Source organism: Bufo bufo, chromosome 9, assembly GCF_905171765.1.
Source record: "Bufo bufo chromosome 9, aBufBuf1.1, whole genome shotgun sequence".
Classification (NCBI taxonomy): Eukaryota; Metazoa; Chordata; class Amphibia; order Anura; family Bufonidae; genus Bufo; species Bufo bufo.
In genome coordinates this window covers 116,788,358-116,813,593 of record NC_053397.1, presented here as the reverse complement: position 1 = coordinate 116,813,593, position 25,236 = coordinate 116,788,358, and the positions used below count along the sequence as shown (strand labels likewise).

General features: G+C 43.4%; 1 protein-coding gene across 1 annotated transcript in view; it reads left to right on the top strand.

Moving 5' to 3' along the window:
- Window positions 1–25,236, top strand: part of LOC120978530 — a 364,435-nt gene that overhangs the window by 83,671 nt on the left and 255,528 nt on the right. Inside the window, exons 3-4 of the mRNA XM_040406727.1 lie at window positions 16,645–16,782; window positions 19,381–19,500. Coding sequence (XP_040262661.1) covers window positions 16,645–16,782; window positions 19,381–19,500 — 258 coding nt within the window. The remainder of the gene's footprint in view (window positions 1–16,644; window positions 16,783–19,380; window positions 19,501–25,236) is intronic.

Sequence of the window (25,236 nt, the reverse complement as noted above, 5' to 3'; positions counted from 1 at the left end):
TTCAAACCACAGAAAATGATGGGTGTATTTCTAGCTTAAATTGCACACTGACTAATACAGATGTTGTAGATTGCCCAAAAAGTCTTTTTTTTTGTAACAGAATATGAAAGCTGTATATATTAAACTTGAATTTAACACTTGCAGATCTGATAAATACTGTTTTTTGGGGGGGAAAAAGTGTGTTTTTCAAACCACAGAAAATAATGGTTGTATTTCTAGTTTAACTTGCACACTGAATAATACAGATGTTGTAGATTGCCCAAAAAGTCTTTTTTTTTGTAACAGAATATGAAAGCTGTATATATTAAACTTGAATTTAACACTTGCAGATCTGGAAAATACTGTTTTTTGAAAAAAAATTGTGTGTTTTTAAAACCCCCAAAAATTATGGGTGTATTTCTACCTTAAATTGCACACTGACTAATCCAGATGTTGTAGTTTGCCCAAAAAAAAAATGGTGATTTGCAATGTCCCAAAAGCTCAGATGCAGTGCTGGTGCACTGAGCTCACATAAAAAAATTTTGGTCAATGATCTCAGGGCAGGGTAAAACGATTGTGTCCTGCACCCAAACAACTATTTCTAGGTAGATCGTTGAGTTAGATTCTCTCCTAGTCTCTTCCTGAAATCACAAGTCCAGCAGCATCCTCTCCCTACACTTGTAATAGCAGAGTAACGTGCAGCGCTACGTGACTCAAGCTTATATAGAGCCTGGTTCACATGCTGCTCTGGCCAATCACAACCATGCCATTAGTAGGCATGGCTGTGATGGCCTCTTGGGGCAAGTAGTATGACGCTTGTTGATTGGCTGCTGTGCAGCCTTTCAAAAAGCACCAAGAAAGCGCCGAACACCAAACCCAAACTTTTACGGAAATGTTCGGGTCCGGGGTCCAAAAATCCTAAAGTTCGGTATGAACTTTACAGTTCGGGTTCGCTCAACCCTACCATTCTGCCCACATGCTCTCAAACCTCCACCTTTTAGCATTTGCAGCTATATGTAATCTCTCGCAAGCCAACGAACATTTGACCAGGCTGCACCACATATTTATTGTTAGTACGGTTTTCTCTATCCATTTTCTTACAATACATCTCCTAGCCTGAAATAACAATTTAGTTATTATTGAGAATTTCCCAGGGGCCCCTATATCCTCCACTAAACCCAGCACACATGCCCCGAAAGTTAGGGGGATGTCCACCTTATGAAGTACCTTAACCCCTTAGGGACCGGGCTAATTTTCACCTTTATGTGGTGATAACTTTAAAACGCTTTGACTTATCCAGGCCATTCTGAAATTGTTTTTTCATCACATATTGTACTTCATGACACTGGTAAAATGGAGTCAATAAAATTCATTTTTATTTATAAAAAAATACCAAATTACTTCTATAATACATAGTAATACCTACAAAAATAGTTATTACTTTACATTCCCCATATGTCTACTTCATGTTTGGATCATTTTGGAAATTACATTTTATTTTTTGGGGATGTTACAAGGCTTAGAGGTTTAGAAGCAAATCTTGAAATTTTTCTGAAATTTTCAAAAACCCACTTTTCAAGGACCAGTTCAGGTCTGAAGTCACTTTGTGAGGCTTACATAATAGAAACCACCAAAAAATGACTCCATTCTAGAAACTACACCCCTCAATGTATTCAAAACTGATTTTACAAACTTTGTTAACCCTTTAGGTGTTCCACAAGAATTATAAAATAAAAATAAAATAGAGATACAGTTTCAAAATGTCACTTTTTGGGCAGATTTTCTATTTTTATAATTTTTTTCCAGTTACAAAGCAAGGGTTAACAGCCAAACAAAACTCAATATTTATGGCTCTGATTCTGTAGTTTACAGAAACACCCCATATGTGGTCGTAAACCGCCGTAAGGGCACACGGCAGGGCGCAGAAGGAAAGGAATGCCATGCGGTTTTTGGAAGGCAGATTTTGCTGGACTGCTTTTTTGACATCATGTCCCATTTGAAGCCCCCCTAATGCACCCCTAGAGTAGAAACTCCAAAAAAGTGACCCCATTCTAGAAACTACACCCCTCAAGGTATTCAAAACTGATTTTACAAACATCGTTATCCCTTTAGGTGTTCCACAAGAATTAATGGAAAATAGAGATACAATTTAAAAATTTCACTTTTTTAGCAGATTTTCCATTTTAATAATTTTTTTCCAGTTACAAAGCAAGGGTTAACTGCCAAACAAAACTCAATATTTATGGCTCTGATTCTGTAGTTTACAGAAACACCCCATATGTGGTCGTAAACCGCTGTACGGGCACATGGCAGTGCGCAGAAGGAAAGGAATGCCATACGGTTTTTAGAAGGCAGATTTTGCTGGACTGGTTTTTTGACACCATGTCCCATTTGAAGCCCTCCTGTTGCACCCCTAGAGTAAACTCCAAAAAAGTGATCCCATTTTAGAAACTACGGCATAGGGTGGCAGTTTTATTGGTACTATTTTAGGGTACATATGATTTTTGGTTGCTCTGTATTACACTTTTTTTGAGGCAAGGTAACAAGAAATAGCTGTTTTGGCACCGTTTTTATTTTTTATTTAACATTCATCTGACAGGTTAGATAATGTGGTATTTTTATAGACCAGGTTGTCACGGACGCGGCGATACCTAATATGTATACTTTTTTTTTTAATGTAAGTTTTACACAATGATTTCTTTTTTTAAACAAAAAAAATTATGTTTTAATGTTTCCATAGTCTGAGAGCCATAATTCTTTAGTTTTTGGGCGATTATCTTTGGTAGGGTATGATTTTTGCGGGATGAGATGACGGTTTGATTGGCACTATTTTGGGGTTAGAGATGTCCCGAATAGTTCGCCGGGTAATAGTTCCCGGCGAACATAGCTTGTTCGCGTTCGCCGCGGCGGGCGAACATATGCGATGTTCGGTCCGCCCCGTATTCGTCATCATTGAGTAAACTTTGACCCTGTACATCACAGTCAGCAGACACATTCCAGCCAATCAGCAGCAGACCCTCCCTCCCAGACCCTCCCACCTCCTGGACAGCATCCATTTTAGATTCATTCGGAAGCTGCATTCTTAGTGAGAGGAGGGACAGTGTAGCTGCTGCTGATTTAATAGGGAAATCGCTAGCTAGGCTAGTGTATTCAGTGTCCACTACAGTCCTGAAAGACTCCTCTGATCTCTGCTGTAAGGACAGCACCCCAGGGGCTAGAACATCAGTCTGCTTTTTTTTTTGTAATCTAATTGCAGTTGCCTGCCTGCCAGCGTGTGTGTCAGGCTCACAGCGTATACTGTGCCCACTTGCCCAGTGCGACCACTCATCTGGTGTCACAATAGCTTGCATTTAAAAAAAATAAAATAAATTTTTGGACTGTGAAATAATAGTAATTTTCCTTCACAAGTGTGCATTTCAGGGCCTGCCAGGGCACAGTGTCACACCAGTGCAACTCATATCTGGTGTAACAGTGGTGCACATAAAAAAAAAAAAAACACTTTTGGGACTGAAATAATAGCAGTCATTTTCCTTCACAAGTGTGCGTTTCAGGGCCTGCAAGGGCACAGTGTCACAAAAGTGCAACTCATATCTGGTGTAACAGTGGTGCACATTTAAAAAAAAAAACACTTTTTGAACTGAAATAATAGCATCTTTTTCCATCTCCCCGTTCCTAAAATTGATGCCATATACACGTCCCCTGATAGGGGACGTAACAGGGATTAAACTGATAAGAATAGAACAACATAACACACCACAACTATCTGGTGGCACATTAGATTGCACGCGCAGTGCCCCAAATTTGAAGTAGGAGGACCGACAAAGCATCTTTTTCCATCTCCCCGTTCCTAAAATCAATGCCATATACACGTCCCCTGATAGGAGACGTAACAGGGATTAAACGGATAGGAATAGTACTACTTAACACACCTTATAATAACGCAGAGAGAGGCAACGCAGAGAGAGGAGTCTGAAGAAGAGGAGTCAGAGGAGGAAGGTGGCTTTGAGGAGGTGGAAGACCAACCATAGCCGGCGTCCCAGGGGGCTTGTTGTCACCTTTCAGGGACCCTTGGTGTTGTATGTGGCTGGGTGGAGGAAGAGACCTACAAGAAATGGGACAGGGCTAGCTTGGTATCCAACCTTGTGCAAATGGGGAGTTTGCGGTTGTGCAAATGGACTGTTTGTGGTGCGTTAAACGGGGAGTTTGGTCTGTCACTGTGAAGCGGGCGTAACCCTTACACTACCTGATCGATACAACATCATACCTGATGTTTTAAAGCACGTTATTCCAAACAATTTAGAAATGTTAATTGATTTATGCCCTTTAAGGATTAAAACCAGACTCTGCGTCAACTATGTAATTTTCCATGGGAGTTTTGCCATGGATCCCCCTCCGGCATGCCACAGTCCAGGTGTTAGTCCCCTTGAAAAAACTTTTCCATCACTATTGTGGCCAGAAAGAGTCCCTGTGGGTTTTAAAATTCGCCTGCCTATTGAAGTCTATGGCGGTTCGCCCGTTCGCAAACATTTGCGAAAAATCGCGTTCTCCGTTCGCGAATGGAAAATTTTATGTTCGGGACATCTCTATTTGGGGTGCATGTGACTTTATGATCGCTTGCTATTTCACTTTTTGTGATGTAAGTTAACAAAAAATGGCTTTTTTACACCGTTTCTTTTTTTTTTTTTTTTACGGTATTCACTTGAGGGGTTAGGTCATGTGATATTTTTATAGAGCAAGTTATTACGGACTCTGCGATACCTAATGTATACTTTTTTTTATTTATGTAAGTTTTATACAATGATTTCATTTTTGAAGCAAAAAATATCATGTTTTAGTGTTTCCATAGTCTGAGAGACATAATTTTTTCAGTTTTTGGGCGATTATCATGGGTAGGGTATGATTTTTGCAGGATGAGATGACGGTTTGATTGCCACTATTTTGGGGTGCATATGACTTTTTGATCACTTGCTATTACACTTTTTGTGATGTAAGGTGACAAAAAATTGTTTATTTAGCACAGTTTTTATTTTTAATTTTTTACGGTGTTCATCTGAGGGGTTAGGTCATGTGATATAGAGCTGGTCTTATCGGACGCGGCGATGCCTAATATGTATACTTTTTGTTTATTTATGTAAGTTTTACACAATAACAGCTTTTTTAAAACAAAAAAAATTATGTTTTAGTGTCTCCATATTCTGAGCCATATTTTTTTTTATTTTTTGGGCGATTGTCTCAGGTAGGGGCTAATTTTTTGCAGGATGAGGTGACGGTTAGATTGGTGCTATTTTGGTGGGCAAACGCCTTTTTGATCGCTTGCTGTTGTACTTTTTGTGATGTAAGGTGACAAAAAAATGGTTTATTTAGCACAGTTTTTATTTTTCACGGTGTTGATCTGAGGGTTTAGGTCATGTGATAAGTTTATAGAGCTGGTCGATACGGAGGCGGCGATACCTAATATGTATACTATTCTTTTCTCTATTTTTTACCAATTTTTTTTAACTTTATTTGGGGAAAATTACATTTTTGATTATTTTTACTTGAAACTTTTAATTTTTGGGGGGGAAATCTTTATTTTTTTCAACTTTTTTTTCACTTCATTTTTTGTCCTCAACTTTTGGGGGTCTAATCCTTTACAATGCATTCCAATACTTCTGTATTGGAATGCATTGGCTGTATGAGTAATACAGTAAGTATTATTCATACAGCTTCCTGCCTGTGAGATCCAGGGGGCTGGATCTCACAGGCTCTTTGCTGGAAGGCAGCACAGATGCCTCAGGAAGGCATTGCACTGCCTTCCATGCCATCGGGTCCCCCCTACAGCCCCACGGGGACCTGATGGTACCGCCGACCGCAACCGCTGCTGCATGTAAAAGCCGCAGGTCTGAATTGACACGGGACCCCCCTGCGCATTTAGCCAAGGTGCCTGCTCAATGATTTGAGCAGGCAACTTGTTCCGATCACCGCCCGCCCGCCGGGCGGCGGTGATCTGAAATACACATGACGTACCGGTACATCATGTGTTCTTAAGTACCGGGACAACATGCCGTACCGATACGTCATGTGTCCGAAACAGGTTAATATAGTCAAGCACTTCATTCCAAAAATTTGGGAGAGATTGGCACTCCCACAGTAAATGCACATCCTCAACTCCTATCTCGGCACATTTTAAACATCTAAATACCTTGTTCTTGTAATATTTCAAAAGTTTGGAAGGGGAGTAATATGGTCGACTGTGGTCTCTGAGGATGCTACAGATCATCGAGGACGCTGAGGACATGACGTCGGGGTGGTGAGACTGTTTATAGAGGATCGGTGGAGTTGGTCTGCTACGTGGCGGCGGCGTGTGCCGCTCACTATCTGCCCTGATTGTATACGAGCTGAGGCCAACTGAAGCGGGCTAGGGCGCAGAGACCGCGGGCTGCCTACTGCTACAGGCTTGATTACTGGACGGTGGTGGTTGCTACAGGCTTGACCACTGACGGTGGTGTGCCCGGTTTGTGATACACTGTGTGCTGCACAGTTCGCTGCATAGAGTCTTGGCAGGTGCGGGGTTATAGAGGGTATAGAGTGTATAGTGGGGAATCTGGACATACTGGATGTAAGACAGCGTGTGTATTCCCAGTCCAGAAACAAAGCGTGGGATAAAGGAAAGAAGGGGTGAAGATTTGCGGTTTCTAGGAATATCTTCTAAAGAAGAATAGGTGGTTTATGATAAAAATCGCCTCTAGTATACCGCCGTAATAAGGTTTGTAAGTCCCCTTGGGAGCTCCCAGTATGATTGTCCAGATGATTTTCAACTATTTTGACCCCCCTGCTAGCTCCTAACTCATAACCTATAACCCTCTGAGATTAACTAAAGGATTAACTCTCTTGGACTAATTAAGGATTATCTTTTTTGGACTAACCAAGAACTAACTCACCTGGGTCATTAAGGACTAACTGTCTGTATATGAATGTGTTCCCGTTTCGCGGTTCCAGACATCGAGGACCGGTAGTCGTTACTATCCCCTCTTGAATTAACACTTGAAAGATTAGTGGCCTTGGACAGTTCCCGGTTCATAATTTTTTTTTGGGGACACAAATGCTTTACTGGACGTTTTTTGTTCTTCTTCTTTTCTTTCTTTTCTTGTTTCTATTGTTTTGTGCTATTGTATTATTAACTTTACTGTTTTAATTAATCGCTTGGCCCCCCTCTTTCTCCTCTTTAGAATTAAGTAGGCGGTACGGATTGGTTTGATTGGACCAGCGTAGGACTAACTGCTAACTGTTGATAAATCATTAATGTTTAGCGTTGGCATGTTTGTGTAAGAATCTCTGGAAAAGAGTGGAATATATTTGAAATAACCGAAATAAAATAAAATAAATATAATAAAAAAATAAAAAAATATATAACTGGAGGGAGGGGAGGGGAGGAAAGAGGGAAGGAGAAGAGAGAAAAAAAAAAAAAAGAGGAGGAGAGGGAGAGGGTATACTAATATAGGTGGGAGAGAGGAGTGAGGAGGGTACTATTAAAGTGCAAAATGTCCCCGAAGAAAAAAGAACAACGCCCTCCTACTAGTGCCAGCAGTAGGAAATCAATATCTGGACTAGAGACTGGGCAAAAACAGCATAATTTAAGTAAATATCTGGCCCCCAATTCCCCAGTTTCCACTCCTTCACAGAAAGAGAAAATTATATACACAGAGGTACATACTGAGATACAGGAGAAGGGAAGGGCAGATAACATTGGTGAATCGGGAACACCCGAATCAACCCTAAATACCTTGTTCTTGTAATATTTCATAAGCTTGGCAGGGGAGTAATATAAACGATGCACCACAAAAAATTGGATAAGCCTATGGGCTGGGTTCTGGGAGGTCTTGTTTATTACTTGAAATATTTTACTCCACCCTTCGGAATTTATCTGTTCCACTCTCCCATTGCATTTTTCTATATTAATCTTCACGCCTTGTTTTTCCCTCATTTTTTTTTACAAGATATTGTACATATTTGATATTCTCTTCCTACCATTAATCATTTTTGAAATTGCCTTGACTGGAGAAGGGCGTGAGGTAGCTATTCTTTTCCCCAACAATGATTGTTTAAGAGCCGCTCTAAGTTGAAAGTAATGGAACCAATCTTTTTCTACAAGACTATTTTTACATTTAAGATCTTCAAACCCCATTATTTCTCCATTCCCCATATCTGGCCAAGAGTACTGATTCCATGTATCTGCCAGAACCTCTTATCAATACCTAATAGTTCTTTTAAGTAATAATTTCCCCAAAGCAGCGTATCATCGTAATAATCTATCTTTTCCCATAATTGTCTAATAGCTTGCCATGTTTTATACATTCATTTCATGGTAGGGGATTTATTAAACTGGGGATGCAGGTGTATACCAGCTTCTAGTATCTGGCAAATTCCAGTAGCGGTAACATTTTTATATAGGCAGCTCAAAACAGAATTATAAAGTTGGGATTTACTCCAGTCCAAGCTGATTTTAAACTGCCCTGCCAAGGCATATGCTTGTAGGTCAGGAATTGCCAGACCACCTTCTCCCGTCGGCAACTGTAACAGTTGTAGTCGCATTCTTGGCCTTCTCCCCCTCCAAATTAAATCACTCAAGAGACTTTGTATTATCTTACAATATTTCTTAGTGATTTCTTTTAGTGAGTTCCATAAAATATGGTTTATCATTGGAAGTAGACACATCCGGATCAACGATATTCTACCAGACATAGACAGGGGTAATTTTTTTTGAAATGCGTATCTTATTTCTAATTTTCGCTATTGTAGGGACAAAATTTATTTTTATGTAGTCTTGAGGGTTAGATGATATCTGTATTTCCAAATACTGCAAATTCTCTCCCTCTTTTATAATCTTCAGGCAACCAGGGATAAAATTCCCAATTGGGTCAAAAGGTATACAGGCTGATTTATTTAAATTAATGGACAGGCCGGCCACCTTCCCATAACTCTCAAATGTCGCATTTGATTGAAGCAAGGAGTCGTGGAATCCTACAAACAATATCAAGTCGTCCGCATACAAAGAAATTTTTTCCTCGTGCTGACCAAATTTTAAATCCACTATTTTCTTATCCTGTCTTAGAGCGACGAGAGGTTCCACTACAATAGCGAAAAGAAGCGGAGATAATAGACACCCTTGTCTTACCCCCTCTTGATGTCAATTGGGTCTGATATCTCTCTGTTGATTGTAATTATTGCTGTTATGTCTGTATACAATAGCTCAACCCAAGCTATAAAGTTATTCCCAAAGCCCATTTTCCTGAAAGTGGCTACCATAAAAGGCCACTCTACTGTGTCAAAAGTCTTACTCGCATCCAGTGAGACTACTAATCGTATTGGCACCTTTTATTTGCATATTTATATAACATCTTCTGATATTCTCTGATATAGATTTATCTGGCATAAAGCCTGTTTGATCGTCATGAATTACCGTGGATATCACCTCTTTCAATCTACTAGCTAGAGCCTTCGCCAAGAGTTTATTATCAGTATTTATTAGGGATATCGGACGATATGAGTCAAGTTTCTTTGGACTTTTTTCTGTTTTCAGGATCAACATTATCAGCGCCTCTCGTAAAGAATCAGGTAGTGTCCTACACTCCCCTGAAACCTCCCACAATCCCAGGAGCCTGTGGGACAGCACCCCACTGAAAGTTTTATAGACCTCAAAATGGATTCCATCTAAACCTGGAGACTTATTCTTCGGTATAGAACTAAGGGCCTTATTGATTTCCTCCAAAGAGATACCTACTTCCAATAGTTCTCTCTGTGGCTCCGACAACTGTTTCAATGATATATTCCCCAAAAACCTATTTATTTCCACTATATTTCAATTTCCTTTATGCGAAAATATATCCGCAAAATATTCTCTAAAGAGCTGGATTATATCCTCTTGTTCCGAGACTACCTGTCCATTGTCATTCTCCAATTGGGAGATATAATTATTACTTCTCTGTGTTTTTATTAGTGATGCCAACAGTTTCCCTGGTATATGTCCCTGAGTATAGTATTTGATAACATAGTTTAATTTTTGATGTTCTGTTAACAGATATAATTCCTTATTATAGTTAGTTAAGTTTTCCTCCCACCTTTGTAAATTAATTTCGGTGGGATACTCCACATATTCTTTTTCACTATCTCCGACCACTCGTCCTAAATCCACTATTCTTTTTTCTGACATTTTCTTCACCATTGTGTTGTATTTCAAGAAAATTCCCCGCATATAAGCTTTCCCTGCATCCCATACAATCCTTGTATCCACTGTGCCCATGTTTTTGTCGAAATATTCCAGTATTTCAGTGCAAATCTTTTCATACCTATCCTGTGTAATTAAACTATCTAACGGAATTCTAACCCGACCTTCTCTTACCAATCTATCTCACTTAGTACAGACCAAAAGTGGGCAATGATCTGATACTGCTTTATGTGTATAGTTAATCTTATCAATGAAATGTGCTCCTAAGTTATTACTAAGGGCCATATCAATCCTGGACATTACTTTATGTGATTTAGAATAACAAGATAATTTCCTTTTTCTAGGATTCTGTGATTGCCAAATATCCAACCATTCAAACTCATCCGTAATATTTTTAAGTGAGGATCTTATAGTGCCCGATTTTTTATTGCCAATCCTACATCTATCAAAAGTTTCATCTATCACCATATTATAGTCCTCAATTACTAATAGTGCTCTATTATTTAGGAATATACATTTTGGGGATTATACAGGGTTTATTTTCTAATAGACAATCAAGCAACAAGTATCTACCTTCACTATCTAGAACTACATCATTTATTTTAATTTTAATAGCCTTATGTATCAGGATACTTACACCCCTGGAGAAGGATGAGTATAAAGCGTGGAATGCATGCTGTATCCATGGCCTATCCATGGTGGTTACAGTATCCTTGGTCAAATGCATCTCTTGAAGACAAATAGCGGGGAGAAATTTTTTAGAGAGAGAGGAGAGGGAAGGAGAGAGAGAGAGAAGAAAAACAAAACAAAAAAACAAACAAAAAAAAACACACCTTTGACCAAGTGGGCACTAGCCCCTGACTCTCTTCCATAGCGTTAACCCCCCCCCCCCTCATCCCCAGTCCCATCCGTTTAGTTAGACAATTTATCCTCGATCCATGCTTTGCTATCTTCCGTGGAGTCAAAAAAACAGACTTTATCCTGCCATTGAACGCGTAACCTAGCCGGGAAAATCATTGAGTAACTCACATTCTTCATACGCAGTTCTTTTTTATTCTCTCTTGCATAGTTTCCTTGGCATAGTCTGAAAATAACATAACTAGCCCCATTGCAATCTAACTTTTCCTTCTTCCTAGCTCTACATAAAATTTAATCTCTATCCTTAGCCGACAACAGCTTGACTAGTATTGCTCTAGGTCTTGTACCCGGAGGGGGCAGTTTGGAGGGGACTCTCTCCACAAAATCCTTTAATGTTGAAACCTCCTGTCCGAATTGGTGTCATGACTGTGACTGATCCAGACAGGTCTGGGAGGAGAAGGTCGCAGCGACTTGCTACTCGCGATAGCTTGTGAGTTTGCTCCGTGGTTCAGGGTATGTCATCTGGGTTTTGCCTTGTGAACCTTTTTGTCCTGACTGGGAGTTTGTAGGCATCCTTCTCAGGTGAGTCCTGTCTGCCACTCCCAGCTACTATATTAGTTTCAGTTTCACTTGCAGTCATTGCCAGATATAGTCCTTACTTCCAGTGCTACTCTGACCTTGGAAGGAGATCGTTTGATGGTGTTGCTGTGGAGCTCTTGTCCGGCGTGGACTGTCGTGTTTGGGATCGCCTTCTCTGCTCGTGACTGGATAAGTCTATCTCTGCTGTTGTTTGTTGCTGTCTTCCCCTGTTGTTTTACTAGACGTGAGTGATGGTGACTAGCGCTCCCATCGGCCTTTCCCCAGTCCAGTCTTGTTAGGGCGACTGAGGGTTTAGGCATCCTGCTCGCCGCACGGGTTCACACCCCGTCTAGGGTATCAGGGCAGACAGGTGCCAGCTTAGGGTTAGTCAGGGGTGGCCATTCTATTTCCCATCCGTAGATAAGGGTCCCCCTTCCCCTCCGTCTGGTGCGACACGACTGCTGCTGGGATAGCGGTCGTGACAATTGGTCTATAAACCAGTTCTGGACAAATGTAAACACATCCCTTCCCTCCACTCCCTCTGGAAAGTCCACGCATCTCAAATTAGTCCTTCTGGATCTATTTTCCATATCCAGTAGTTTATTTTTAATGTCCCTATTCTCCGTTTTTAACTTATCCTTATCTTGAGTAATTTTCTGTAACAAATCCTCTGTACATGATATTCTTTTTTCGGCCTCTTTCTAGTCTATCCTTATATTTGTGCAAATCTGCAGACTGAACGACTCTCTGACATTCCCCACCTGGAGAGAGAGGTCCATGATTGATGATCTACATATTTTTATTTCTTGAAATATGTCCTGTAAACTAGGAGTATATGCTCCTTTGTGCTGGCCATCATCTACTACGAGCGTGTCCACTCCAGATCCTCTCTCCCCAAGTGAGGAAGCCCCCTCCAACTCCCCACCGACAATATCATATCCTTCATCCTCCTTATGCTGAGTTGGAGAGCCCTCCCTCTCTGGGTTCAGATATCCCTTCTGTATCACCCCCCTAGGTGAACAGGATAATCTGTTCATACTGGTTATCAGTTGCTGTCTAGATTTATCAAGTTTATTCATCCCCGGAGAAACAGAGGCCTCAATTTTGGCAGGGGCCTTCCCTTTCCTACTCCCCTCATTATTTGCCATATTAAACTGGTATCACTTCCTACTTCCTATCTACTTAACCCCTTCACTCTACACATATACCACTTTAATAAGCAATCCTAACAAGAAAAAGAAAAAAAATTAAAAATAAATTATAATTCAGGGGAACCTCGACATCAGTTCACTCGTGTGTTCACTTCTGGTTCAATCAAGGAAAAAAAAAAAAAAAACACACACACAATACTCAAAGCACATCCAGGCACATTAGACAGCAAGGAAGCGGATTGAGGGGGCCATTATGCATTCCGGTATGTCCGGTATGTTCCACAAATCAGCCCCTTTCCAGAGAGAACCGTATATGGGGAAAAATCCTCCTCCGTCAATCTTTCATCTCCTCATATAAACCAAGTTTTTAGTTTGTTAAGGAATAATAATTAACAGGTTATTTGATTCTCCGTTGTAGCATAAGTTAATAGTTCCACTCTTCCACAGACCAGCATACGGTGTAAGTAAATCTTTGTTCCCATCCACCGTGGATCCTCCAGATACCCCTGGGAAGCAGAAGGTTAACTATTGCATATTCCTGGACACAAGGGCCTCTCAACTCCACTCATTACTACTGTATCATGCAACCGGAATGCGTTGATTGTCCAGTCTAAAAATCAACTTATTGGATGGAGCACTAGGGGTTAATAGTTGTTAGTCAAATGCCAGGTTTTAACAGGTTTTAGCAGAGGCAGAAGCAGAAAATTTATTCAGCAGGGTAAAGCCAAAGATCACAGACAAAGTTCAGATCCAGCAGGCAGCAAGGGTGACACATTTATGACCAGCTCTAATTTCACAGATTCACAATAAATATGAGCCTACATCAGAGCCCCTGTCTCTTTAAAGGGAACCTGTCACTAGGATTTTGTGCATAGAGCTGGGGACATGGGCTGCTAGATGGCCGCTAGCACATCTGCAATACCCAGTCCCCATAGCTCGCTGCGCTTTTATTGTGTTATAAAACCGTTTTGATCAATATGCAAATGAACCTGATATGTGTCCTGTGTCCGGAGATGAGTCCAGCGGAAAGGAGCCCAGCACCGCCCCGCGTCCTCCGAATCTCCTCCTTGCTGGCTGACGTCACAGAGCTGGAGCGCCGAAATATCGCGATGCGTGAGCTAGCGCATGCGTAGTTCGTTCCCTGTGCTGATGCCAGCACAGGGAATGAACATGATGCCGACACTGTGCATGCGCTAGCTCGCGCATCGCGAGATTACGGCGCTCCAGCTCTGTGACGTCAGCCAGCAAGGAGGAGATTCGGAGGACGCGGGGCGGTGCTGGGCTCCTTTCCGCTGGACTCATCTCCGGACACAGGACACATATCGGGTTAATTTGCATATTGATCAAAACGGTTTTTTAACACAATAAAAGCGCAGCGAGCTATGGGGACTGGGTATTGCAGATGTGCTAGCGGCCATCTAGCAGCCCATGTCCCCAGCTCTATGCATAAAATCCTGGTGACAGGTTCCCTTTAAACAAGCACAGGAGACCACGGTCCATTAACCAGCCACCGTTGAGATATCTTAAACTCTTGTCTCCGAACAAGGCATAACTCAGCACGGCAGCCGAACTCACTGAGACACCGAAAGCCCGCCCCGCTCCTTCCACATTCAAATCATCTCACCACCACCATCTGTGCAGGGGGGGTCGCAGGTCTGACACCTATCAGTTAGGATGTTTATTCCGCCCGAACTTCTGCTTATTCAAGCTCACATAAACGGGTATACAGCAAGCCCTCCAGAGCAGAGGCGGCTCCCATCCCTGAGCGGCTTCACTACCGGCAGTCTCTCGGCGTCCTCAGCGTGTCATCCGGATGCCTCGCATAACTCACGAAGTGCTGCGCTCCAGTGAACGAGGGGGGGAGATGGAACCTAGCGTCAGATGTCCGACGCTCTCACGCACGCAAGTCAAAAATTCTTGTGTTTATGGATGTTTATAGATGGATAATTATCACACTCAAGACTGCGTGAAAAATATTGATGCATTAATTCTAGACCCTACCCTCCTTCTGTAATCCTTTTTCTGATTTCCCCTCTCGTTTCAAATCCTGCTGTAACCTTTTCTTATTTCCGTGTATAATGGTTCAGCCTTGCCACCAAAATACAAGTTCTCTATTGCCACAATACATCCTATCAATGTACCATAAATGACTATGGTGGTAATAGAGTATACAGTCAGGTCCATAAATATTGGGACGTCGACACAATTCTAACATTTTTGGCTCTATACACCACCACAATAGATTTGAAATGAAACGAACAAGATGTGCTTTAACTGCAGTCTGTCAGCTTTAATTTGAGGGTATTTACATCCAAATCAGGTGAACGGTGTAGGAATTACAACAGTTTTCATATGTGCCTCCCACTTGTTAAGGGACCAAAAGTAATGGGACAGAATAATAATCCTAAATCAAACTTAAAATTTTTAATACTTGGTTGCAAATCCTTTGCAGCCAATTACAGCCTGAAGTCTGGAACGCATAGACATCACCAGACGCTGGGTTTCATCTCTGGTGATGCACTACCAGGCCTCTATTGTCTTCAGTTCCTGCTTGTTCTTAGGGCATTTTCCCTTCAGTTTTGTCTTCAGCAAGTGAAATGCATGCTCAATCGGATTCAGGTCAGGTGATTGACTTGGGCATTGCATAACATTCCACTTCTTTCCCTTAAAAAACTCTTGTCCATCTGCACTGTGAAGCGCCGTCCAATGAGTTCTGAAGCATTTGGCTGAATATGAGCAGATAATGTTGCCCGAAACACTTCAGAATTCATCCTGCTGCTTTTGTCAGCAGTCACATCATCAATAAATACAAGAGAAACAGTTCCATTGGCAGCTATACATGCTTCACTGATGAGGTGGTATGCTTAGGATCATGAGCCGTTCCTTTCCTTCTCCATACTCTTCTCTTCCCATCACTCTGGTATAAGTTGATCTTGGTCTCATCTGTCCATAGGATGTTGTTCCAGAACTGTGAAGGCTTTTTTAGATGTCGTTTGGCAAACTCTAATCTGCCCTTCCTGTTTTTGAGGCTCACCAATGGTTTACATCTTGTGGTGAACCCTTTGTATTCACTTTGGTGAAGTCTTCTCTTGATTGTTGACTTTTACACACATACACCTACCTCCTGGAGAGTGTTCTTGATCTGGCCAACTGTTGTGAAGGGTGTTTTCTTCACCAGGGAAAGAATTCTTCGGTCATCCACCACAGTTGTTTTCCATGGTCTTTGGGGCTTTTGATGTTGCTGAGCTCACCGGTGCATTCCTTCTTTTTAAGAATGTTCCAAACAGTTGTTTTGGCCACACGTAATGTTTTTGCTATCTCTCTGATGGGTTTGTTTTGTTTTTTCAGCCTAATGATGGCTTGCTTCACTGATAGTGACAGCTTTTTGGATCTCATCTTGAGAGTTGACAGCAACAGATTCCAAATGCAAATAGCACACTTGAAATTAACTCTGGACCTTTTATCTGCGCATTGTAATTGGGATAATGAGGGAATAACACACACCTGGCCATAGAACAGCTGAAAAGCCATGTGTCCCATTACTTCTGGTCCCTTAACAAGTGGGAGGCACATATGCAAACTGTTGTAATTCCTACACCGTTCACCTGATTTGGATGTAAATACCCTCAAAATAAAGCTGACAGTCTGCATTTAAAGCAAATATTGTTCGTTTCATTTTAAATCCATTGTGGTGGTGTATAGAGTCAAAAATTTTAGAATTGTGTTAATGACCCAATATTTATGGACCTGACTGTATAAATAATGTGAGTTGGCAAGGCAGTCAAAAGAAAATGTTATATTCTATTTCTCTGTTATATATTTTCCCAAGAAATTATTAATCTAGTCATCCAATATTCTTTTTGTTCTCTGCAGAGTTTGGCTGAAAAAAAGGGTCATGATGCAACTCAATATGAAACTTTGCTGTCACAAAAGGCCCAAAATCTGCATAAATCCGGGATGGAAGTTCAAGTACTTCAAGAAAAATTGCAGGAGTCTAAGGATAATATCAAGGTATTTGCTTTGACCTTTCAATATTGTCTTATTAAACTTCAACTCTTCTACTTTATTGGTAAGCATCTATAAATATCCTCTAAGGGTGCATTCACACATCCGTGTGTGTTTTGCGGATCCACGGATCCACAAAACACGGACATCGGCGATGTGCGTTCCGCATTTTGCGGTCCGCACATCGCCAGCACTTAATAGAAAATGCCTTTTCTTGTCCGCAATAGGACATGTTCTATCATTTTCGGGATCGGAATTGCGGACCCGCAATTCTGGATCCGGGCAGCCCCATAGAAATAAATGGGTCCGCAATTCCGTTACGCAAAATGCGGAACGAAATTGCGGACGTGTGAATGGACCCTTAGGCCTCATGCACACGACCGTTGTGTGCATCCGTGGCAGTTGTGCCGTTTTCCATTTTTTTTCGCGGACCCATTGACTTTCAATGGGTCCGTGGAAAAATCGGAAAATGCACCGTTTTGCAGCTGCATCCGTGATCCGTGTTTCCTGTCCGTCCAAAAAATATGACCTGTCCTATTTTTTTAACGGACAACGGTTCACGGACCCATTCAAGTCAATGGGTCCGTGAAAGAACACGGATGCACACAAGATTGGCATCCGTGATCCGTAGCCGTAGGTTACTTTCATACAGACGGATCCGAAGATCCGTCTGCATAAAAGCTTTTTCAGAGATGAGTTTTTACTTCGTGAAAACTCATATCCGACAGTATATTCTAACACAGAGGCGTTCCCATAGTGATGGGGACGCTTCTAGTTAGAATATGCAACTAACTGTGTACATGACTGCCCCCTGCTGCCTGGCAGCACCCGATCTCTTACAGGGGGCTGTGATCCGCACAATTAACCTCTCAGGTTCTGCACCTGAGGGGTTAATTGTGCATATCATAGCCCCCTATTAGAGATTAGGGGCTGCCAGGGAGCAGGGGGCAGACCCCCCTCCCTCTCCAGTTTTAATTTCATTGGTGGCCAGTGCGCCCCCCTCCCTCTATTGTATTATCATTGGTGGCCAGTGTGCGGCCTCCCCCGGCCCCCCTCCCTCCCTCTATTGTATTATCATTGGTGGCCAGTGTGCAGCCTCCCCCTCTCCCCCCCCCCCCGATCATTGGTGGCAGCGGAGAGTTCCGATCGGAGTCCCAGTTTAGGCTACTTTCACACTAGCGTTCAGAGCGGGTCCGTCTGATGTCTGCTCAGACGGATCCGCTCCTATAATGCAGACGTTTGTATCCGTTCAGAACGGATCCGTCTGAATTATAGTTTGAAAAAAATTCTAAGTGTGAAAGTAGCCTGAACGGATCCGTCCAGACTTTACATTGAAAGTCAATGGGGGACGGATCCGTTTGAAGATTGAGCCATATGGTGTCATCTTCAAACGGATCCGCCCCCATTGACTTACATTGTAAGTCTGGACGGATCCGCTTGCCTCCGCATGGCCAGGCGGACACCCGAACGCTGCAAGCAGCGTTCAGGTGTCCGCTTGCTGAGCGGAGCGGAGGCTGAACGCTGGCAGACTGGCCACCAATGATATTCAAACTGGGGAGGGAGGGGGGTCTGCTGCCTGGCAGCCCCTGATCTCTTACAGGGGGCTATGATATGCACAATTAACCCCTCAGGTGCAGCACCTGAGGGGTTAATTGTGCGGATCACAGCCCCCTGTAAGAGATCGGGTGCTGCCAGGCAGCAGGGGGCAGTCATGTACACAGTTCGTAGTATATTCTAACTAGAAGCGTCCCCATCACTATGGGAATGCCTCTGTGTTGGAATATACTGTCGGATATGAGTTTCACGATCTAACTCATATCCGACAGTATATTCTAACATAGAGGCGTTCCCATGGTGATGGGGACGCTTCAAGTTAAAATATACCATCGGATTAGAGAAAACTCCGATCCGATGGTATAATAGGGACTCCTGACTTTACATTGAAAGTCAATGGGGGACGGATCCGTTTGAAACCGCACCATATTGTGTCAACGTCAAACGGATCCGTCCCCATTGACTTGCATTGTAATTCGGGACGGATCCGTTTGGCTCCGCACTGTTAGAGGGGGGAGATTGTGAGCGCCACTGGGGGACAGGAAGCAATGATGATGGCTGTAACCCGCTGTAGAAAAGTCAGCGCTGTATAAGTAAGATAAATACATAATAAATGTGTGTCACATGCAGTTTCATATTTCATTTTTTTTCTACTAAAAGGTAAAAAACACTTGAGTGTCCAACTCAAGAGTTTTTTTCGCTTTTAGTACAAAAAAATGAATTATGAAACTGCATGTGACACACATTTATTATGTATTTATCTTACTTATACAGCGCTGACTATTCTACAGCGGGTTACAGCCATCATTATTGCTTCCTGTCCCCCAGTGGCGCTCACAATCTCCCCCCTAACAGTATGTCTTTGATATATGATCACTGATCAACTAAAATTCCACATATGTCCAATATGTGGAATTTTAGTTGATCAGTGATTGAGACTCAACCATTGATACTGTGTGTTGAATGTGCTTTATTTTAAATAATGTTGACGGCCTCTAGTGGGGAATGTGTTTTCACATAATAATGTACCCTTTTGTTTCTGCAATATAGAAACTACAGGAATTTCAGCATCAGCTGACAAGCAATTTAAATAATGCTGAAGAACTAACACACAATCAAGAATGTCTGTTGCAAAGCCTAAGGGATTCACTTCAGAGCAGAGACAATGAGGTGGGTCATTTCCTGACAGGCATTTTCTTTAGCGTCTCTTGTGTATCGTGCATCTTTCCAAGGAAAGGACATTTTTATGACGATATTAGGAGTAATTTGATGATGATTGCTTTCAGTTCCTTCTATGTTTGTCTGAATTTTGATAACATTTGAAACATATGCTAACACATATAAACGCCAGGGTGTCCAGATAATTGTGCAAAGATAATTTCACAATATTTATAATATCTGCAAAATCCATAAAAAAAAGTCACTACAGTCACTACAGTACTGATAATGATTAAAGGGGTTCTCCGGGAATTATTTCAAATGGCCGCCAGCAACCTGTCCTAGAATGTGAGCAGGACTGGTTGCCTCCACTTGCAGAGTTACCTAGGAAGGGATGAGGGGGCAGGGCCTCACCACATATTACACTCTGGCACTTGTATATACTACATATTGGTGAGTTTTCCTGTCAAGCTGCTCAGCTATGATGGCATATCATAGTGAGGAACACATCATTACCATCCATTGAAGAGCAGTGTCTAGGCAAATCTGAAAGTAGTGGCAACCAGTCCTACTCACATTCTAGGGCCTCATGTACACGACCGTGTGCCAGCCGGGCCCATGCTGCGGACCGCAAAATGCACAGGCACCAACCGGATCTGAATCCGATGGGCCGCACCGCAAAAAAGTTGTACATGCACTACTTTTTTGCAGTGTTGAGGCACGGACAGAAACCCCACGGAAGCACTCCATAGTGCTTCCATAGGGTTCTATGCTTCTGTTCTGCACGACCTTCTAAGATTGCGGACCCATTCAAGTGACCATCTATTTGCGGGCTGCAATACAGGCACGGCTGGACAAAGGCCGTGTGCATGAGCCCTAAGATAGATTTTTGGTGGCCATTTTAAATCATTCCTGGAGAGCCCCTTTAAAATCCGCATAAAACATACAGAGCAGGAAGAGCTGAGCAGACTAATACATAGTTCTATAGAAAAAGTTTTAGTAGAATGAGGTCATCTCTGGTGTCCCTTTTCTTCTATCTCTACAGAAGTTAAGTGTTGCGTTTGTTTGTATTTGTTATATTCCCTGTTGTTGTATCTGGGCCTGAGGCAGATACTTCCATTCGTCCATCTGGGGAAGAATGGGTTGTCTCTGGTCCTTAACTTATTCCAGGACCTTATAGGGAAATCAGGGCCTAGGTATCCTGCATATGAATATTCCTACCTTCAAGATCTGTTCATATTGATAGGTAATCAGGGCCCAGATTAGGGTTGTCTAGTAGGTGACCTGTTTCTTCCCTAGTTTCCAGGCCCAGTTACTGTTCCCCTTCCCTCCTGTGTTCAGTGTGGAGTTTCCCCCCCACACTGATCGTGACAGAAAATAAGGCAGGGAAGATGAAGTTGTGGGGCCCTTTGTCACCGCCACTTCTGTGAGAAGGTCTGACAGACGTCCTTTTCTACCTCTTGCATGATGTTCTTTGTTTTGGTTTCACTTTGTCATCTCATTTCCTTCTCCCAGGTGTCACCTATTTAGACTAATCCTCTATCCTTTATATTCCCTCCCATACTGCCTCACTTTGCGGTTTATACTACTTCCTGGATTGAAATGTTGACTGCTGGAAACTTCTGCTACTGCTTGTTCAGATAAGTCCTTTCATGTATTGTGTTTCCTTGCTGGCTTGATTCTAGGTGACCCTGACTCCCTCCGTATGAAGTGCAGGGAGCCGGTGGTCGTGTCCCCTCACTATTATAGGGTTTTCAGGTGTCACACAGTCTAGATACGTGGGCATGCAATCGTCTACCTCTGAGACCCTTGTATGTGCTTAGCAGTCAGGGAGAGCTCTTAGGGTTTTATAGGGGTCACCTTTATTCTCCTTAGTTTGGGATCAAGCCAGTCGGATGTTTATTCATAACTTCCAGCTATCTGCAACATCATCCGTGACATTATAAACCGCCATTACCATCTTAAGCATGGATCCGGTTTCAGCCTTGATTGACCGCATGCAAGGTCTTTCGCTCGAGGTAGCAGATCTCCATAAAACTGTGTCTCAGTTTCAGGTGACCGTTTCTGCTTGCGTTCATGGAGTTTGTTCCGAGCCTAAGATCTCGCTTCCGGATACGTTCTCCGGGGGTAGTGTGAATTTTATTCGCTTTAGAGAGGCTTGCAAATTCCCTTTTCGCCTACTTCCCCATTCCTCTGGTGATGAGGAGCAGAGGGTGGGGATTATCATCTCGCTGCTCAGGAAAAACGCTCAGTCTTGGGCCTTTTTGCTGCCAGTGGGGGCACGGCCCCTCCGATCGGTGGATGAATATTTTGTAGCCCTGGGGCAGAGATATGATGACCCGGATCGTATTGCTCTGGCTGAATCTAAACTGCGTCTTTTATGCCAGGGTAAACAGTCCGCAGAGATATATTGTTCTGAATTTCAGAGATGGGCAGCTGATACTGGTTGGAACGATGCTGCACTCCGAAGTCAATTTTGCCATGGTCTTTCGGAGGGATTGAAAGATGCATTTGCTTTTCATGAGAGACCTGCCTCGTTGGAGTCTGCCATGTCTCTAGCTGTTCGTATTGACAGGTGTCTTAGAGAGAGAGGAGAGACCACTCCTTCCTGTCATATTCAGACCAAGGACAGTGGGGCTGTCTCATTCAGTGTGCAGGGGCCTCAGTCTCTCTCAATCCCCTCTGAGCAGGAGGCCATGCAGCTGGGTTTGCTTGCCTCTGATAGTAGAGGATTCAGCTCTCAGAGGAGGGTTTGTTTCTGTTGTGGGGGTATAAATCATTTGGCTAATGTTTGCCCCTCTAGGAGATTCAGGGAGTTTTCTGAGGGTAATAAAGAAACAAAAAGAAAAAAAACCTCTAAAAACTTTCCATTTGCTACTATTGGCAAGGTTGATGCGGAAATTGAAGGTTTGCCGTTTGCTTGTAGTTCCCGTTTTCTCCTACCTGCCAGGGTGGCGCTAGACAGCAAGAACATTGTTTGTGAGATTTTTGTAGATAGTGGAGCAGCTGTCAATTGATAATCAATTTGCTATAACACATGGTTTCCAGGTATGCACTTTGGAAAAGGATATACCTGTTTTTACTATCGATTGCACTCCACTTTCTCAAAAATCGTTAAAGGGCATAGTTCACAATATACGTTTAACTGTGGGTGATGCTCATGTTGAGGATATGTCATGTTTCGTCCTAAGCGGATTACCTACTCCTCTAGTGTTGGGGCTACCCTGGCTCACTAAACATAACCCCACCATTGATTGGCAAGCAAGGCAAATAAATGGTTGGAGTAACTTTTGCAGAGAGAATTGCCTCACGGCGTCTCTTTCAGAGGTTTCTACCAAGACTGTACCATCTTTTCTCTCTGAATTTTCGGATGTATTTTCCGAGAGTGGTGTCCAGGAGCTGCCCCCTCACCGGGAGTACGATTGCCCTATTAATCTCATCCCAGGCTCCAAGCTGCCAAAATCACGTTTAGGCTACTTTCACACTTGCGTTCGGGGTTCCGCTTGTGAGCTCCGTTTGAAGGCTCTCACAAGCGGCCCCGAACAGATCCGTACAGCCCCAATGCATTCTGAGTGGATGCGGATCCGCTCAGAATGCATCAGTTTGGTACCGTTTGGCCTCCGTTCCACTCAGCAGGCGGACACCCGAACGCAGCTTGCAGCGTTTTTGTGTCCGCCTGGCCGTGCGGAGCCAAACGGATCCGTCCAGACTTACAATGCAAGTCAATGGGGACGGATCCGTTTGACGTTGACACAATATGGTGCAATTTCAAACGGATCCGTCCCCCATTGACTTTCAATGTAAAGTCAGGAGTCCCCTATTAATATACCATCAGATCGGAGTTTTCTCCAATCCGATGGTATATTTTAACTTGAAGCATCCCCATCACCATGGGAACGCCTCTATGTTAGAATATACCATCGGATTTGAGTTAGATCGTGAAACTCAGATCCGACAGTGTATTCTAACACAGAGGCGTTCCCATGGTGATGGGGACGCTTCAAGTTAGAATATACTGAGAACTGTGTACATGACTGCCCCCCTGCTGCCTGGCAGGTGCTGCCAGGCAGCAGGGGGTAGACCCCCCCTTCCCTCTCCCGCTGTATTTAACTCATTGGTGGCCAGTGCGGCCCCCCCTCCCTCTCCAGTATTAAATGTGACCCATGCGGCCCCCCTCCCTCTATATTCATTGGTGGCCAGTGCGGCCCCCACTCCCTCCCTCCCCAGTATTAAATGTGACCAGTGCGGCCCCCCTCCCTCTATATTCATTGGTGGCCAGTGCGGATTCCCAGTATTAAAATGTAACCAGTGCGGCCTCCCCTCTCCCCCCCTAATTAAAATCGCCCCCTTATCATTGGTGGCAGCGGAGAGTACCGATCGGAGTCCCAGTTTAATCGCTGGGGCTCCGATCGGTTACCATGGCAGCCAAGACGCTATTGCAGTCTTGGCTGCCATGGTTACTTAGCAATAAATAGAAGCATTATACTTACCTGCGATGTCTGTGACCGGCCGGGAGCTCCTCCTACTGGTAAGTGAAAGGTCTGTGCAGCGCATTGCTTATAGCGCAGACCTTTCACTTACCAGTAGGAGGAGCGCCCGGCCGGTCACAGACATCGCAGCTCGCAGGTAAGTATAATGCTTCTAAAAATTGCTAAGTAACCATGGCAACCAGGACTGCAGTAGCGTCCTGGTTGCCATGGTTACCGATCGGAGCCCCAGCGATTAAACTGGGACTCCGATCGGTACTCTCCGCTGCCACCAATGATGGGGGGGTGATTTTAATTAGGGGGGGGGAAGAGGGGAGGCCGCACTGGTCACATTTAATACTGGGAATCCGCACTGGCCACCAATGAATATAGAGGGAGGGGGCAGCACTGGTCACATTTAATACTGGGGAGGGAGGGAGGGGGGGCCGCAATGGCCACCAATGAATATAGAGGGAGGGGGGCTGCACTGGTCACATTTAATACTGGGGAGGGAGGGGGGGCCGCACTGGCCACCAATGAATATAGAGGGAGGGGGGCCGCACTGGTCACATTTAATACAGGGGAGGGAGTGGGTCTGCCCCCTCCTGCCTGGCAGCACCTGATCTCTTACAGGGGGCTGTGATTCGCACAATAATTGTGCGGATCACAGCCCCCTGTAAGAGATCGGGTGCTGCCAGGCAGCAGGGGGCAGTCATGTATACAGATCTTTTAGTATATTCTAACTTGAAGCGTCCCCATCACCATGGGAACGCCTCTGTGTTAGAATATACTGTCGGATCTGAGATTTCACGAAGTGAAAAATCAGATCTGTAAAAAACAGTTATGCAGACGGATCTGTTCTGAACGGATGCAAGCGTTTGCATTATAGGAGCGGATCCGTCTGTGCAGACACCAGACAGATCCGCTCCAAACGCAAGTGTGAAAGTAGCCTTATACAATCTCTCCCAACCTGAAAGAGTCGCTATGCGTACTTATATCTCTGAGAGCCTGAGAAAGGGACACATCCGACCCTCGAAGTCACCTGTTGCCGCTGTTTTTTTTTTTTGGTTAAGAAAAAAGATGGTTCTTTAAGAACTTGTCTGGATTTCAGGGAGCTGAATTGTATCACAATTCGTGACCCATATCCGCTTCCTCTGATCCCGGACCTGTTTAACCAGATTGTTGGGGCTAAAGTTTTTTCTAAGTTGGATTTAAGAGGGGCATACAACCTAGTCAGGGTCAGGGAAGGGGACGAATGGAAGACGGCCTTCAATACCCCTGA